The sequence below is a fragment of the Aythya marila genome, assembly GCF_965140915.1.
Source record: "Aythya marila genome assembly, chromosome: 8".
Taxonomy (NCBI): Eukaryota; Metazoa; Chordata; class Aves; order Anseriformes; family Anatidae; genus Aythya; species Aythya marila.
In genome coordinates, this window is record NC_139049.1 from 12,160,112 (window position 1) to 12,178,810 (window position 18,699).

The 18,699-nt window shown below is 37.0% G+C and overlaps 1 protein-coding gene across 3 annotated transcripts in view; it reads right to left on the minus strand.

The window, feature by feature from the left end:
* Positions 1–2,662: 2,662 nt before the first annotated feature.
* Positions 2,663–18,699, minus strand: part of RALGPS2 (Ral GEF with PH domain and SH3 binding motif 2) — a 143,949-nt gene continuing 127,912 nt past the window's right edge. For all 3 annotated transcript variants that reach the window (XM_082766206.1, XM_082766207.1, XM_082766205.1), the window contains 3 exons: positions 12,603–12,708; positions 11,310–11,401; positions 2,663–9,141 (listed from right to left, as the gene is read on the minus strand). In XM_082766206.1, coding sequence (XP_082622332.1) covers positions 9,112–9,141; positions 11,310–11,401; positions 12,603–12,708 — 228 coding nt within the window. In that variant the 3' untranslated portion in view covers positions 2,663–9,111. The remainder of the gene's footprint in view (positions 9,142–11,309; positions 11,402–12,602; positions 12,709–18,699) is intronic.

Here is an 18,699-nt window from a genome sequence, read left to right on the forward strand (position 1 = left end):
CACCATTTAGACTGTCTTGTTTTGAATAAATCTTAAATACATGTTTATGCTCATTGAAGTGCATACTGCTGTTTCAGCATTGGGAAACTCATAATTTGCATATGCTTTTCCCAGTTCTATCACATAATGCTACCGAGCCATTCACAACACTGTAAATTTTCCTCTAAGCCACTACTTTGAATTGTTCCTGTATGAGGCAATAGTTCTCTCTCCCCATGCTTGCTCAGTACATTTCCATAGATCTCTGCCTACAAAATGAGCTTCTTCTATACTCCTGACAGTAGTTCTAAAACAATAAAGGAATTCTGCACAGTTGCCACAGAAGCCACAGTTTACTCCTGGCTGCAGTGTGCCTTTATGACGAACAATGAATTATCTGAATGCTTAACTATACTTTTTGACCTTATAACAGTTCACCTCCTTATTCTTTTTCCTTAACGAAAGCGAAATATTTTCCTACCTGAAAATAAAATGAAGGATACATTAGCACATTGCTGCTAGCTGTATTCTTGTATGAGGTCCCTCTTTAGCTTTAAAATGGATTCTTTTGATGCAGATTTTTTTTATTATTTTTTAATACACTCCTTTTTCCCTTTGCACCTTTCAGCAGGCCTTTTTGAGTATTTCAAAAGAAAAATTGCACCATCTCATAGCCTGGAACTTTTTATCAGGTCCCTAAGATGTTCTATCCCATTATACACATTAAATACAAATTGCTTCTTCTAAAGACGAAAAAGACCTTCAGCAAAGGCTAGCTTAGCACAGCAGCAGCTAACTGCCTCTTGTGCTAGTTCAGGAAAACAACCAGATTTTGGATCTGCATTTTGTCCTGAAGTTCCAAATTGAACAAAAATTGGGAACTGAAAGAGGCAAGTACCAGTGCAAAGATAAATATTGCCTATCTAAGGATGTATGTTTCAGTAATAATACTCTATTTAAGTGCAAATTGATAAAAACATTACTTACAAGTTAGAAGCATGGACTCAGTCTTCTGTAGGCAATTTATTTGCTGTTACAGAAACATGCCTCTCCACTGTTCAGTCAAGGCATACAGTTCATGCCAAAACACTATCCTCTGCCTACATCTGGATATCATCTGTTACCTAACATTCTCCTGGACAAAACCTGAGATTAATACAAAAGGATGATCTCCTCTTTTCAGCTGGCTTATTCCATGCCTCTGGCAGCACCTTGCCGTGGTTTGGTTCCTCCATTTCTCCCACAGACTCGAACCCTCCTCTCTCCCCTACATTAGGTTTCCTTCACGTGCAAAGAAAAATAAAAAAAAATAAAAGAGATTAAGTTACAAAACTGAGGCAGTAGCGCATACTTCTAACAACTTCTAAAGGAGCATACAAAGTCAATGGACTCATTAGCATATGCACCCAGTGAAAAACAGCTCAAAGTATCACCACACTGAAAATCGTTACAGCCAGCAAACACGGAAGGGGTTAGATGCCTCTCCCCACACCTGCCCTCTCATTCTATGTATTGAAGGCCCCCTCCTGTAAACTGTACTCTAAAAGACAAGAAAATCAGGAAAGAGGCCAAAGGAAATCTTGACATACTGCTTGATTTGGGGAAAAAAAAAAAAAAAAGCTCTAGGGAACGCTCACTCCAGCCACTTCTAGCAGGCACTGCAGAAAGATGCTACAGCCCCTAGGAAAAATGTATTTAAAGGCAAGAAAGTATGTGAAAGACAGAAGCCACAGACAAATGATGGATCTAACAGAAGAGATAGACAGACCGAGAATCACTAAGGTTACTGTGAAGAGAGATGCAGTTGGAACAGGCAAGGAAAGTCTTTTCCGTCCTTTCCCAGAAAAGGACAGCAGACCCAAGAACCACTTCAGACTTTCTTTCAGCTTTTCAACTCACAGTGTCAGGCTGCCTTATGCCTGAGCATGGGGTCATCACACGAGTCTTAATAAAGTTGCTCATCAGAAAACACGCTTGCCAGAAACACACAAGTAAGAAGAAGAGTTTTGGAAGAGAATGAGAAAAGATAGACATTACCAACAAATTAATTCCATCTTTCTTTTTACACTAGTTGATACAGTATCCTTCAAACTCAGCAACATAGAAATAACAAAAGGTGGAAAAGAAATCTGCCTTAGCCCTGCTCCTTTTGTAAATACATTTGGAAGAAAGCATTCTGTTGAGAAAAATAACAAAGAGAAGGAGCCCAGGGCTCATGATCTGACAAGCAATGACCCCGTAGCATTTCACGCCAAAATTTGCAAGATTATGTTTAGCAGGGCTGAGGGAAAATAAAAAGGCACTGAAAATAGCGAAACACCAAACAAAAAGCTAGTAATGTACAATGCCTCACATGCTATTCATTTGTTCGTCATTGTTAATTTATGTTCTGTGTAGTTTCTCCTTCAGCTAAGAAGTCAATCTGCTTGCCTGAGGTCTGTTTTCAGTGAGCTTAATTCATCATACCTCCAAGCGTAGAGGCAACAGGATAAAAAAAACCAAAACTGATAAACTACCATGGTGAGAAAAAAAAAAAACATCATTTAGCTGAATAATCTCTACAAACAAAACCAACACAAATCTCTTCAATGAACTGTATTTTCCTGTTAGTTTATGGATGTTTGTATCAACTGACAGTGGAATATTTACTCACTACATTCCAGATGTTCATTGAGAAGAGCTAGAAAAACTCGAGCTGATCTCAGCATCATTCCAAAAGACAGTCAATCTCCATATTGCAAAAAATGGTGGCAGTTTTTGACATGAGAAATTAAAACTTCAGACACAGGCCATCTTTTAAATCATTTATTTTAGTAGGAAAGATTTTTGAAACCTGTACTTAAATTCATTGAAACTAGCTTATGCAAACACACAATTTTCACACACACACATAGAGAATAAAGTATTAAAAATGTTGAAGAAAAAAAGGCTAGAGGACAGCCAAACTGCACATCACTCGGTGAGATCATAGTGCAATCGCTCTATCGCCATTAATGCCTCACACCAGCAGGGAATGTTAAAAACGGCTTGTGTTTACTGCATGACAACCTTGATCCCCCCTCCAGTGATGGTTGGTCCCTAAAGGATTATTTTAAAACTTAGATATGATTTCCTGGTGCTTTTTATGCTTCAGTACTGTGGTATCTGAATGGATATACTCCCGTACACAAGGAGCTAGAGACGCCTGTAAACAAGGCGCCCTAGGACCCCTTCTTTCAACATTTGCTTCATTGATTTACATGGCTTTTCCATTTTATCTGTGAACAGCTTTGGAATGGTAAAAGATACCTTCAAGAAACACATTTCAAGGCCAGAATCTATTCAAATAACGAGAACTAATATGCAAATCAACCACTAAAAGGAAATGCAACATTCACGATGCTTTTAGCTATTCAAGCGCAAGATCAGGCTAACAGCCATAACCACGCCACGATCTGCTGGAGCTTCATTTCATTACACCTTTTTTCTCAGTAACAGAACCTCAAGAAAACCTGTCAGCTCTGGTCTGCAACACGCCTGGCTAAATGAAATAATTGGTCTTTTCTCCCTTCACCTCACCCGTCTGTCGTCTCCAAAGATTCTCAGAAAGCATAAGATAAACTTTAAAACTATCCTTCCCTTTCCGACATCTGAATTTATTACCACTATACTAAAACTACCATGTTTTTATAAGGATGCGTTCTAGGAAAACAAACCATTTAACTGCCTAAGAACAACATATTCTTTCTTCCGTTCCTCTTTCCAAAGGTTATGAAGTCTAGCTACTAAATCAGTCTCTAGCAGCTGTTTCAGTGAAGGACAGCACTCTTTGCCTAGTGTTGGCACTAGAAATACAATATACAAAACCGAGCTTATGGGATATGATGAAAGAATATTATAGATTTATTCAAGGTTTCTCTTCCCCCAAGCATTTTTTTCCTGTAGTTTTTGTTAACAAAAAGCTTGTAAGAAATAAATCATCTCATAATTACATTCTTCAATGCTTAAACCAAAGGAAATGGGAGAGAGAAAAGGATGCTCATTTCTAATAGTGTGAGCTCGTAAGCTCATATGCTCCAGGCCCTGACTTGGACAACTCTTTTCACTTTTTTCTCCACTAATACATCCATTTAGAGATATACCAAAATTAAAATAAATTAATTTTCAAGAAGCCTGGGCAACTTCTGATAAAAGCTGTACAAACCCAGGCTACCAAATGCCACTGCATTTTTCCTAAATAGCGGCTATACAAACACAGAAAAAAAAAAATACAAAAACTCAAGCCACAACTATTTTACATTGGCCAAAGCAACTAACTTCTTCTGCAGAAGCATAACGACTGTAAGGAATGTTACCCCTTGTTACATTAAGGACACAGTACGCAAGTCTGCCATTGTGGTACTCTCAGCACTGAAGTAACAGGATTGGTCTTTGAGTTAATAATAAGGCACTGACAAACGTCCTCCTTAAATCCAAAACACTCTCTCTCGCTATGTAACAAATTAGAATGATGGCTTTAAAAAGAGGGTAAGTTACAAACAAATTCAGTATCTACTCACGGATTCTTTTAATTAGAACTTTCTCTAGCCAAATCATCTTATCCACAAGCCATTTTTAAAGGAAAAAAAAAAAAGGAAGGAAAAGGGCAATACATAAATAATAACAAAGCTTTTAAAGCTTTACGTTGTTGGGAGAATAAGCCATGGACTGATGTGATTTATATGAGCCCTGGTGTCTTGATCTTGTAACAGGCAGCACTCTACAGCCAGCCATGGAAATGATTGGTGAGTTAGCATAAAAAAATCAAAAGGGCAAAGATTGAAGAAAAATGTCACTGAAAGAGCCAGAAGAAATGACATTCCATGATTTATCTTGATTTGCACAAGATTTCTGAAAGTTAAACCAAAACCACGAGATCAATTTGCTATTTATCAGGAGGATCTAACCTCCTAGAGTGTCTTAGCAGCACAAAAAAATGCAATTACTTCTGCTGGAAGAGAAAGCATTTCCTTTCAACATTTGTTATGTTTTATACTAATAGAAAAGGACTGTATTGGTGAAAATATGTAAATGCAAATAGAAGAGGCTGATGTTGCAGGAAAAATTAGATTACATGCATTTACTTCTAAGTGAGGAAAAGATACCTAATAAAATCCTGCTGTGTTCTTTTATGCTTTTTTTCTTTACTGCCAATATGTTTTCAAATATGAACACTTGTATAAATGCTTTTCTTGGTAAAAGTTCAAGTACTCTTCTGCAGTTGAGTTCTAAGGAGAAAAGTTAATGAGCAGATTCCCCAAAAGATACCAATTCCTCAAGTAACAGGCTAAAACAACTGCATAACTAGTGGGCTGCTTAATGTGCAATCCACTGCTATTATTTCCTTAACAGATCTTCCTTAAGTAGGATATGATTTTTACAGTAATTTATGAAGCTAACTAACACAATTTCAAAGCTGGGTGCTAAAGCTCATTCATTAGGGATTTATATGCATTCATTCAGTACTTGTACAGCTTGCACCTAAATACTTAATGAATCACAGCAGCCTGAGCAATATCCCTGTGGCATGAAATGTCTGCAAAATGAAATACATGTCTGGGATGAGCTACATTTACTCAAATTATCAGAAGTTTTCAAAATGGAATCTTATCTGCTTTCTAAGAACACTGGAAGAGAAGTTTGAAAAACTGCGCCAAAATTCATGGATTAAGTTGGAAAGATAAGAGTTAGCAGTAAGTATTCAAAAACCAGTACCGAGGGCAATCATATATCCTTAATGCATTGCTCTAATTTCACAAACTGTTCAGTCATTCCCAAGACTGTTAGTTTAGCTGACAAAGTGGTTAGCAGTCAGCAGGTGACTAACATTTCCATGGGAAACCTTGCTATGAGGATCTACTCTGAATGCTTTTCATTCATATGTTTGCCAGCGGGGTACTGTAAGGGGCATCTTTAACTTCAAAATCAAAAACATTGTGAAATAAATTTACAAATATTAGCTGAAGAATTTTGTTGGTTATTAACATGGTAAAGAATGAGAGCATTACAAAAAAAACACATGAAGAGCAACTGTAAACTAACTGAAATAGCCTGGATAACAGTCTTACCTGAATAACGTGAGCTTCTTTCCATTGCTGTTTTCTAAGCACTGGTTTAAAGTTATGTTTTAAAAAATTCTTTTTTTTTTTTTTTTTTTTTTTAAACAAAACAAAACCAATACTATGTTCTTTACAGTGCATTTGACTAATCCAAGTCTTTCCAAAGCTTAGCTGAGAGAACTTTCCCTCATGGAACCAAACCACCACGCCTCTTCCTGAGCAAGATCTATCACAAAATCGGTCATATTTCATTCATTCTGTGTTGCCCCGTAAGGCTAGTTGACCAAATATGAGATAAACCATAAGAAACTACTGAACTACTCATTGCAGTAAGTACCAATACTGTTTTCTGTCATTAATCACTCCAGTTACTCTGGCTACACATTTTAAGAAACTCCTCCCACGATATTCAATCTCTCCCACAGAAAACTGTGTATCGGAGGGTAAGAAAACCAAAGAGGAGGAGGAGGCCTAAGAACAATTAAAGTCAGCAACATTTCAGTAAATGAGGATTTGTGAACTGTTTTCCCCACCATCCTCCTACCATAAAGCCCTAACTCAAAACAGCTGGAAAAATACAAAAAACAATAATAAATGACACCTCCTGACCTGACTCTGCCTTTAGTAAAGCTGTGTGATGTCAGGCTGTGGCTCCCAGTTGCACGTTTCCTTTCACTGACAGAAAAACAGATACAGTTATGCTGCAATGAATCTATAATAGCTTATTTAAAAATTCAAAATCCACAGGCTATTATCCACAATGCTTAAAAAAGTACACACATTGCTAAAAAACACTTACTTGTTGAGAAGAAACACGCATTAAATAATTTTTAAAACAAAAAACAAAACAAAACAAAACTGAAGTTGTGCAAAGTCTACTACAGTAACACTGCTGGCTACGAAGATGTTGTCTTCACTATACACCCAACGTGGGTTAACTGGGGCGACGTGTGAATTCAAGAGGGATTCAGCACAAGCGACTCCTTTCCAAAATCCATGACTTCAGGATCAGAACAGACTATTCATTCCCCAAAGCAAAAAAAAAAAAAAAAAAAAAAAACAACTTGCAGAGGGACACAAATTCCCACGCTGCTTGTGGTGTAGCTCTGACAGAGGCATCTTCCTACTGTTTTCCTTCTACCAAGAGCCAATTCACAGGAATAATTTTAGAAATGTAACCCAGCCTATTAACATTTCACTCCACATCACCAAGTGTGTGTGACTTTTTTTTTTTTATTTGCTTTAAGTGTGAGACTGGTTTATTCTTCTCTATTTTTTCTCCCCAGAAATCAGAAATTAATCACGTCCATTAAGATATTAACTCTGGAAAAAAAAAAAAAAACAAACAACTGAATTTATAGGCTTCTACTCTTATGCAAGAGAAATGTACATTTTCAAAATAATCACTACTAGTAGAAACCTTTATTATGTAGTCAGAGAACTCTGCCACAAACTGGTAGGTAGTTTGTTTCTTTTTGGAAAGGAGTATTCATGGTGGAATATGCAAGCTTATTTATGGCCACTAAACCACAGAGTCAATGAAACATTTCCTACTTCTCCACAAACTTCAAAGTTCTGATATCAGAGGAACATTTTGGACAACGTTTCCTTGCTTTACAAAGGTCATATTTTTGAAGATTAAATAAACACTCATCATCCAGAAAACACTATCTAGGTGATGTCAAGGAAACCCAGCCAAAGCAGGAATCAAAGTTTTATGAATGAAACACATTAAAATATGGTTCCCTTTTTACAAGCATTTTTTTTTTTCTGTGAGGAATTTCAGTGACCAAGAATTGTTCCTGTCGAGGATGGAATGGATGGAATTTTGATAGTCCCACACCTTTTTTCTCTTTATGTTATCCCAACTTTAATAAATTTGCCTGAAGATCAAAAAAGCTTCTGTATGTACGGTCGACTTTAGGCCATGTTATCCATACCAACACAATGTCATATGTTTTGACCAACGACAGATAATAAAATCAATTATTGCCAAATGAGAACATGAAAGCTCGAAATTGTGCCTCTATCATTTTAAAATACAGATCTTAAGTGATATTATGAAACACCATACACTGACAGTGGTCCCTAGCTGATAATTTAACAGATACCCAGACAAGTCAAACATCACCATGAAGTATACCAAGGTGGTGGTGGATTTTTTTTTGTCATTCAACCTTCATATGTAGGTGAGTGACAGGTGTAGAAACAAATGGGAAGAAAGCACTTGGCTCTGACCCAACAGCGCTTCCAGTTTTGTCTCTCTCACACACACGCATGCGCACACCTGCCAACCACCAGAAACACGTGAATTGAGATCTAACCAGGAATTAGGTATCGACGTACCAAAAACATTTTTGGTGTGTAAGTGCTCAGCCTTTGTGCCACTCGCAGGCAATATGGCTCCCATACAGTACTCAGGTTTACAAGCTTACTGCTGTTTTAAACTTGCACTTGTTAAATTTCTTATAGGTCTGAGAGAAATGACATTGCTCCAGGCTCAGTGTGCCTGGGACAAGCTCCCATTGAGAACTCCTGGTATAGTCTAAACAATATCTCTACAGTGTGCAGTACCTCTTTTACCCAGCTCATACATAGCTTTTGATACAACTCTTAAATACCAGTTTACTTGCTTTCTTAAGAATACCTAAAAAGGTGAGTTATTTTCAAAATTAGTATAAAGTTAAAAGAAACTCAAACAAGCTACAATCTATTTAACTCAAGCACAGCACCGCCAGAAGTTTCACACACACTATTTGGTGTTTTCATTGTTGTTTTTCCTTTCACTCTTTAAGGCAGTGGTTTCCACAAGTCAGTTCAGAGAATTTAACGAAGCATGGTCCATGGCAATTCATGTTGCAACTCCATTTTTCATTTGGGGGACTCTACTCCCCAGCCATTAGTAGTTTTGTTCAGGGCTCCAGAGTTCAGATCAACTTGACAAGCTCTGTTCTGGCACAGACTGCAGCTGGCACATTTTCCATCAGGACCTCATTCTCAATTATGAGATGGTTTAAATTGTTCTTTTTTTGTTTGTTTGTTTTGTATTAGCCTGCTATTCAAAGGTCATCAAGTTGGCAGGAACCTGAAAACAAGAATACAAATAACTAATTCCACTGTTTCAGACACTATTCCACCTGCTTAAATGCACATTACAATGCTCAATCTGTCTCAAAAAAAAAAAAAGGAGGGAGATGCAACTGTCATTAAGCAGTACAAGTATACTTACAGCTGTAGAAAACCCAGGTATCAAAGTATGGTTTATGATTTTACTGCATGCCTTAGATCTTCTTAATTTTGATGAAATTTAAGATTCAAGTTGTCGACAAAGCAACTTTAACATGATAAATGTCAGCACTCAACTGTGCAAGAACCTTCTCACTTGAGTCCCACGAGATAGAGAATTCTTGGCACAGGTCAGTGAGTGATGTAGGCCCTCCAGTATTTTTAGGACTAATTTACAAAAACAAGGCATAAACACTTGCCTAGGCTTTTCCCATAGGAAACCTGAATGTGCGATGGAAACATCACTCCCTTTCATGAATATTAAAGCTAGTCTGCATTATATAATTTATATCCCCATTTTCTCCTTATCAGGAATTTGCCTGACAGCAACAACTCCTATTTACTCAGGGTACTAAAGAGCCACTAAATTCCAGATGACTGCCAATAAATACATAGTTTGGTCAGATTTGAAGCAAATTATTTCTTGCCTTGCATTTACTGTTTATCCACAGAAGCAAGAATGACCAACTGGGTTCAAGTTCCACCATGAAAATTAAAGATTATATATATTAAAATAGTTCCCAAAGTTATTCAGCTGGGTAGGTGCTTATTCTGTTGAAAGCGCGTCTAAACGTGCAATGTTATTAAGGGCATGACTGCATAAACAAACATCTGTTTTTAACAGTTTCGTGAGGTGCCTCTCTAGGGAAAGCACTGGTCAGGAGTCAAATCGCAATCAGGAGAAAGACTTTAAAGAATCTTTATTTAAAACACATTTTGTATCTAAACCAACCTTTATTACCTTATGTTTGCATGAAGCGCTGCTTCTTTTAACACTGCAAGAAGGCTTGCAGTATAACTACACTCATATATGCCAGAAAACAGAAGGTATGCAACAAACAATGGTAAGCAGGGCTATTGGCCTTTTAGTGGCGGTCTTCTTCCATAACTCCTCCCCCTACCTGTCTTTTAAAACCTCCTGCATTTATCTTCACCTTGCTGCCATCCTTTCCCCAGGAAGCTGAACCAAGACCCTTAAGCTTGCTGCTTTTGCATAAGCTAGGAGCTGAATGCTTTAGACAGGTTTGTATTGTGTAGCACCGTTAAGCCTTACGGAATAAAAGCTGTCATCAGAGTGCAGTTTTCGGGCCTGCCTGGCAGTCACCACCTTCTTGCAAACTCTTTGCCATTATTTGCTACTATTTGCACTCTTTCCAGCTGGGAACACAATTTCCTCTCCTTTGCACTGTCTCAGATACATTTCTGTGACCCTCCTTACTCCTGAGATTTCTGTAAGAAGAACTGAACAGGAATGCACAGAAGGATCTGAAAAGGTCCTTAACTTTCCCCCTATTCTTAAGCATAGCCATGTAGAAACAGGCAACAAATTCATTAATATTTTTGCTTCAGGAACTTCAGAAAGTGTTAACTTAAAGATGCAATTTTGCTCATGAAAAAGTCAGTAACAATTTCTACAGGAACAGAATTTATCAGGGGTTGGAATAATCTTTTCTTCCTTTTTGAATCAGGGAAAATTCTGGTTTTGCTTTTATCGTCTTTCAAACATACTCAGAAGTGTAATATTTTTATATATTTTGGAAATACATACAAACAACAGAAAATTTGCATGCCCAAGACCTAACAAAGTAGCACCATAGAGAGGTACCAAAAATTGTTATTGAATACTACAGTTTATGGTTTTACTATATAACAATAAAATAGTCATTTTTAAATGGGCAGCTCTGGGACAGAGCTTTTAGCATATTCCTTCCATTTCTGAAATTTCCAAATTGCTTTAAATTAGCCTCAAGATAAACCCCCATTTTTCTTCATTACCACAGAAGCACTGAGGATGTGCTTACAAAGAGACAAACAAGAAAGCTAAGGCAAGTCAATAAACAGGTGAAATCAATGTCCAGGCTGGTCACTCTTCATACAGAGCCATCATTTACAGCTTAGTCATCTTAAAGCTCTGTCAGTTGTGAGCTCTTAACAGCTCGTAATTTTATTTCAACATCTTGCTCTCACCTGTTGTCTGTTGCTTTGGCAGGCAGCACTCAGGTGTTTAAACCAGAGCATTGCATTCATTCTATTTCCAGCTTGAAATTTGTAGGAATTTCCTAAGTGAGAAAGGTATGGGAAAAAAATGGATAAAGAAACACAGCCAATACTATATTTAAATCTTATCTATAGTCAAATAACTCGAAATTATAACACTACAAAAACATGTTATAGCAAAAGGTTCTTAAAACTTCACACTTTGACTGGCATACATGGAGGAGCTTAAACAATTGTTTGACATAATGCAAAAAGTCACAGCTCATCTGTCTTCCTTTTGGACATTCGCGATTTCAACTAACACCAGTGTCAACTAGAAAAAAACACAAAACATTTCTCAGAACCGTACAACAAAAAACACAATTTTTGTTCAATGCCATTATTCAAATTTGGTATATCATAGTATTTTTATGAAGTGCAAAATGGCACTGAAATGCACTCTAAAGCATTTGAAAATATTTGAAAATTATTCCTAAATATTTTGACATATGTCAGACTGCTATTTTCAGTATCTCATGTTAGGCAGTGCTTACTTGGATTCAGAAACGTATTACAAAAATGTTTCAAGTTGCTGTTGCTAAATTTAAGCTGACAAGCTTAAACTAGAATAGACACTCAAAAATAAGATGTACTAAGCCTGGACATAAATAAAATTAATAATGTCAAGCTCCTTTATCAAAACTGCTAGTGATGCTCTTTGTGCTATGGAGAAGTAACAACTTCTTCAGTTTAAACTAAAATCAGGGCACTACGCTAGAATAAAGGAAATTATTTTTTTGTTCCTTATTTTTTCCACTGGCTTCTCAGTGCAATATAGTCAAATCTTACTGCTTTTCCTGGCAATAGCACTGCATTTCGATAGCTGTTTTGTTTTGTGGTTTGTTTTTTATTTGAAAGGTAGAGGTCGAGCACCTGGTACTAGCTGAATAGCAAACTTTTTATTGCTACTTACATTTTTGTGTACGTGAAAACGCCTCTGAATGGTCTAAATATAGTTTAAAAGAATGCAAATGAATACTTTCAAGAAAAACACAAAAAGAGCTGTTAGTTTGGACAGTACTTAAAACTTCATGAAGGAAGACTTTAAGGATTCTCTACAGACAATTGTTCCCGCAGCGTACTAAAGGTATGATCCCTCTAAGAGCTGCTGATTAAGAAAAAAGTAGGATTTTTTCCTGTATCATTTAATTTTGCTGTGGAATTCCTACACAATTAAGTGTTTCTTCTGGGTATCACTGTGCTCTTGGTGCAAGCGTTGCTCACCTTTCTCAGAATCAGTCAATAAGAAGAGATCGGGATGTTCAGGGTCATCTGCCATCATCACCATCCAGCCCACCACTGACACGTTCTTACTTGGAGTGGATTTGAACTGAAAATACAAGCAGAGATGTAAACTAGCATGAAACGAGAAGCCTCAGACAGACTAAGCAGAACAACTATTCAAAAGAGGCATTTTCAGTGCCACCGTCAAAAGACAGAGTAACTTTAGAGGAAGCACATCACGTAAGTAAACTTAAAAATTTTATATGGAATTAATGAAAACAGAACTTACCACAATTAATAAATACAAATTAAAAGGAACATCACGATCCATCAAATTGCATGTCAAACATCTAAACTGCATTGTATGGATACCATAGCATTCCTTATCATGTTACTCCACATGTACATATATCATTAAAAAATGCATCAAGTGAAAAGTTAGTCCCTTCACTGGAGAAGGATTGAACTCATCTTTGCTGTAACTATTCAAAGTTAACATACATAACGATTACAATAATATGTAATTGCATGTAACACAAGTCTTTTGGACATGGGAACACCAATGTGTTATTAAATATATCCTGATGAAGGAAATAGATCAAGTGAGAGTGAATATTCAGTAAACAAGACATTGTTATATTCAAAATGATGGGGTTTTCCTGTTTGAGGTGTTACTCATACATTGACATATAACTTATACCTCCCCTTCCAAGCATGATATCAGTCTCTCCTATGCTATTCTCTCTCTTAACAGCCCCTTGGTTCCACTCTCCTTTCCATTCACCTGGGCAATATTATTTTCTACTTTGCAGGCCTCCTCTTAGTTCCAGGCAAACTGCCCATTAAATCCCAACTTGCCCATTTTCAGGCCACAAGCTTCCTTCTCCCTGCTCTCCTTGTTTATCTGTTAGTAGACTCTCACAATCCACCTCCCGTTACTTGATCAGTCCCATTCTCTCTCCAAGATCTAACCCATAAAATCTCTCTCAAGTGTTTAGTTGACATATCTCCTCCTCCCACATTCACATGCCCACCACAGACTTCATCACTAGTCCTTGCGTTTCTACCCTCTGCAACGCTTTACCACATTTCTGTGCCCAGAAGGTCCAACTCTGCTATATGCTGGCCACTATCAGATGTGTTATTTTTTAAAAGCCATAAAGCTAAGACAATCTCCAAGGACATTTTAAATTATTGAAATCAATTTGTAATTCTAGAACACATTTTTCATACTAATTTCTCATAGCAAATTTACAGCATTAAACATCAATTGTCTTTTGTATCACCTAAAAATACTGTTTTACCCTTACTAATCCAATAAAAAGGGAACATCAGCAAAAGGAACCACTCCTGCTAATTAGTTTGAAGGTATTACAAAATAAGAGTACTGGATTACTCTCTATAAGGCAATATAATTGCTTCATAAATAAAATTCCATTGCAATTCTATAGCATAGAATTCATTGCAATGTATGGTATAGATTGGAATAACTGACAATTATGAGACGGCCTTGAATGCCTAAATAAGTTTACCTGTCTTGGACTTGTGAAACAGCCTATATTTTAAAACTCAGTTTAAAATACATTAGAACTTTAAATGAACAAACATTAGGTCAAATACTTGAAACATGAAAAGCATTTCAACCTAGTTCAAAATAATTTAAGAGTGAACTATTTTCTCTATTTCTGAATGCAGCCTTGTGTACTGTCATCCTTCTGTTGCTATAGTTACACTTGCAGGAAACATTTCATCACAAGCTCCTACTGGTCATGTTTGGATGAAATATTTTAACATCAGCGGAAATATGAAAGCTTGGAAACTTTGAATAGATGCTTGTACACATAGCTTAAGTGTAGAAGGGATGATGACTGTTCTTATAAAAGATCTGCCTGCCGAACTTCAAAATGGATGGCCTTTATTGATACCACTATAGGTAAAACCATGGGAGAAGACCACTCCTTAGAAAATCTGCAGAACCACAACTGAAGTTTTAAGTCATTCTACTGCCTTTAGAAAAATGCCAAATTAGGTAACATAATGGCAGATTAGGTAACCTCATAAGAGAGACAGGTAAATTACAAAGCCGTATCAGACAACATTTCATTACATTTAGGCCCGGATAACAATTTCTTTCCAAACAGAACCAAAAGTTTCTGTAAAGATTCCAGCCAGTAATGAAAGCTGTTAAGGTGTTAAGTTTATTTGAAAAAAAGGAATAAAGATCAGGAAACAAGGACAGGACTTGTTACAGACTCGCTCAAGATACCACCTTGAAAAATAAATGACAACTTACACTTAAAAGGGATCTGCAAATGCAAACTTCCAGTAGTCTTACAAAGCATTAATGGGTCAGCTTTACAGAGGTGGAAATCTAAGCCACAAAGAATGAACTACTTTCTTTTCTGGAGTTTCATTAAAAATGACATTTGCTCTTTCCTACCTTGGTTCTGCGTCTCAACAATAGGCCTGCAATATGTGAAATTACCACACAATTAAAACTGCTAGGGCTTGCTTGTTTCATTTTAACCACCAGCTCAAGAATGCCTCACGCTTTCAAAACAATAAGTTAATCCTGATGCTTCTCTAGGAAGTAAAAAGCCCCACACAAGGAAAGCATTTCCTGCTACCATCAATCCATCATCACTTGAAACACATGTCAGTTTTCCATCCTGTCGCACTGCTGGATTTGTATTGCATGTTTACACAGTCCCCCAAGGCAGTTCATTCTCCACTGATGCATGGAGCTGTGCTAACAGCTAGTCTGCTTTGTTAACTTGAAGGGAATGAAAGCTTCATTGTGATTTAATGTTCCTGGTCCCTCTGCTTTTCTATACAGGTCACTGGAATGAAACTCTTATTATATGCACAGAAAACCATACAGCTCTGCTGCAAGGCTTCACATAACCAGATTTGTTGTTGTTCCTAGCTCAAAAACAGTTTTACTTGTCTTTGAATCAAAAATTCAAACTCCTGTTGGGGTCTTACAGCTAATAGTCAAGTCATTCTCTCAGTGGCTGACCACATTTCCTAGAACAGCAGTATTCTTTATCATGTTTTTTTTCTGTGAAAGTGCCTGAGCAACAACTATTAAGGTTTCTAGAATGTCGATAAATGGGTTTAATTCTGAATACCGCATGCAAGGCAAGGCTTGGAATGAACAAGGCTTCATTCTTGAGAGTGAAGGCTCAGAAAGTCACTGTTGCTTTTCCAAATACCTACAGACATGGAAAAATCTCTCATGCATGCTGTGTTGTCACAGAAATTGGCAAGATATTTTCATCCCAGTCACTACAACAGTTTTCTTATGGATGTATTCATATTTTTCCAGGAGAATGCTTTTTAAATAAGTTGCCTATTTTTACTATTGTCCTTTTCTAAACATACGCAAGTACAAGTTTTATCGTGGATGCTTGTTTGTGGGTACTATTTAGGCAAACTAGATAAAACCTTGGGCATCTTACAAACATTTGTCTGAGATTCTTCTGTACCTCATCTCTGGACTCCAGCATGCTCGTTATAGACAACTACTACTGTAGTAATAATTGAAACCTGTTCATTATTTAAAATACAAAGATCATTATATCTATTAGTCTTTCTTTGATGCAACACAAGAAGATTTGTCACCTCCAGGTATCTACTGCATTCTTTGGAGTAGATTCACATCTACAGTAAACACTACACTGGTATACTCCTTTGTCTTTGACTGTAGGTACAAGAAGAAGAACTGGCCTGCATGTGTTTAAAAGGGAGGAAATTTCTTGCCCTTCTTGCTGGATTACACTCAGATTTTTATGAGGTAATTTTCCAAAGAGGTTGGCTACTATAAGCTTGGAAGAGCTTTTAGTGTTAGTGCATTCCAAGTCCTCGGTCTCAGCTGCCTGAAGCAATAGGAGCAGAACAGTCAAAAGCATGCCTGTAATCAAGACGTGGTTAGCATGGGAGCTCTAGCCAAGAAGCTTTATTTAGCAGACTGACTTTTGTTTGTTTGTTTCTAGCATTCCCTTCCACATCACAGAGATCTTGAGCAAGGAAGCTACAAAAGAAAGATCTTAACATGGCAACAGTAGATACCTGGAATATTTTAGCAAGGTATATCTAAAATGTATCAATGTTGGACAAAAACACTCCGAAGTAGACAGCATTATCCCTTTTAAGCATTTAATCTGGACAGCAGCAAAACAGCCTAGATCTAGCCTCAAAACTGTTTTGCAGAGCGAACCTCTCAGGAATATAACTGTATTTGCACAGTGCACACATGCTGATGTGAGTTTAGGAGGAAATTCTTCACTGTAAGGGTAGTGAGGCACTGGAACAGGCTGGCTGCTGTGGATGCCTCATCCCTGGAGGTATTAAAGACCAGGTTGGATGAGGCCCTGAGCAACCTGACCTAGTGGGGTGGTGTCCCTGCCTATGGCAGGGGGGTTGGAATTGGATGATCTCTGAGGTCCCTTCCAACCCAAACCATTCTATGTTCTCAATAAATAATTGACTTGGGAGCTAATAAAAGCTAGTTCAACAGGTTCAGAAAATTTTTGAAAGAGTATTCTAAGTGGATATGACTATATTTAATACAAAAGTAAACTCTTCAAGCAATAGAGACTTCACATGATCAGATACCAAACTTCATTTTTTTTCTAAGCATTTGTTACCTTTTTAGTTCATTTACTTTTCCTAAAAATAAAAAAAAGCAAGTTCATCTGCATAATCAAAACTGTTACTCTGAAAAAAATGGATAAACAGATGGATTACAAAAATTTAATATTTTCTTTTCAAACAACACAATTACAAGCTGTGCAATTTCTCCAAGTTCCCTAAACCTATATGTCATTTAGATTGTTTTAAAATATTTATACACAATCTTGAAAAACCTTCTGATTGAATAGGTGCAAGTATGGCAAAGCCTTCCATCATTCTGTACTTTGACAGATAACGGACAGGAAAGGCTTACAAAATGCATACTCTGTTCTTAAAAGAAAACCAAATGCAATTTTGGCATAAAGCCTAAAAGGCATCACATCATTAACAGGAGCACAAAGTCTGACATTACAAGAAATTCTTTTCCATTTCTCAGTGTTTCCAGAAAAACAAGCAATTGTTAGTGACATAATGCCAGCACAAGTTCTCTTCTTTCTTTCTCATTTGCTTTAGTAATTCACACTTCTACTCATAACAGTTTACAAGTCTGGTCTTGCCAACTACCTTTGCTTTAAAGGGATGGAGTCCTTCCACATGTTTTTCACTGATGCCAGAGGTAAACGCATTCATACACAAACACTTTTCCCAAGACACCGTGGAGACATGACGCTCAGCTAACAGGCTTTTGGCCAGACTGTCATTCAAAACTGGCAGGACAAATTAGGTGGGATCAGTTTAGCTTTCACCTAAGCAATTATAGCCATTAGGGGTGGGGCAGAGGAATGATACTAAAGAAACTGCACATCTTTCTACAAATAATTAGCTATTATTAAACTACTTGGAATATTAGAGTACTGTTTCCTAATTAGTTGCTGTCAATAAAAGCAGAAAACACTCAATTGCTTTGTAGATTAAGACAACACTAGAAACAAACTTTCCAAACAGAACAAGAATTCAAATATTCAGAAGTCTACAAGTCAAAAATGCTATGCTTCAAATCACTACCCTCTGAACATAAAAATATTAGGATCAAAAGCCACTATTTTGTCCCAGAAAGAAAAAGACAGTCCCCTTCCTAGGATTCTAGAGCACATCTCAGTTTCTAAAATTACATAAGCTTTATGCACAGCAAATGGTCTTTAGTGACAGTTGTCATAAATTAAACCCAAACACTGGCCAAGGCAGCTATAAGTAATGATTCCAAGTAGCAAATGAACTTGGAAAAATACTCAAGAATCTTAAGTTTTATCCAGTTTCTTAACTGGATCTCTGGCACATCTTCTTCCAATGTAATTAACCAGTGAAAACAGAAGTGAACTATGCACACCATGACATCCCTGGAACATCTACAGAAATTCCTTTTATTACTTTCCCATATAAGCAAAGTACTCCTAGAATCTTTCAAATTAAGTTGCAATGGATGAAAGGAAGGCCAGCATTATATGATATGCTACCTCTTTGT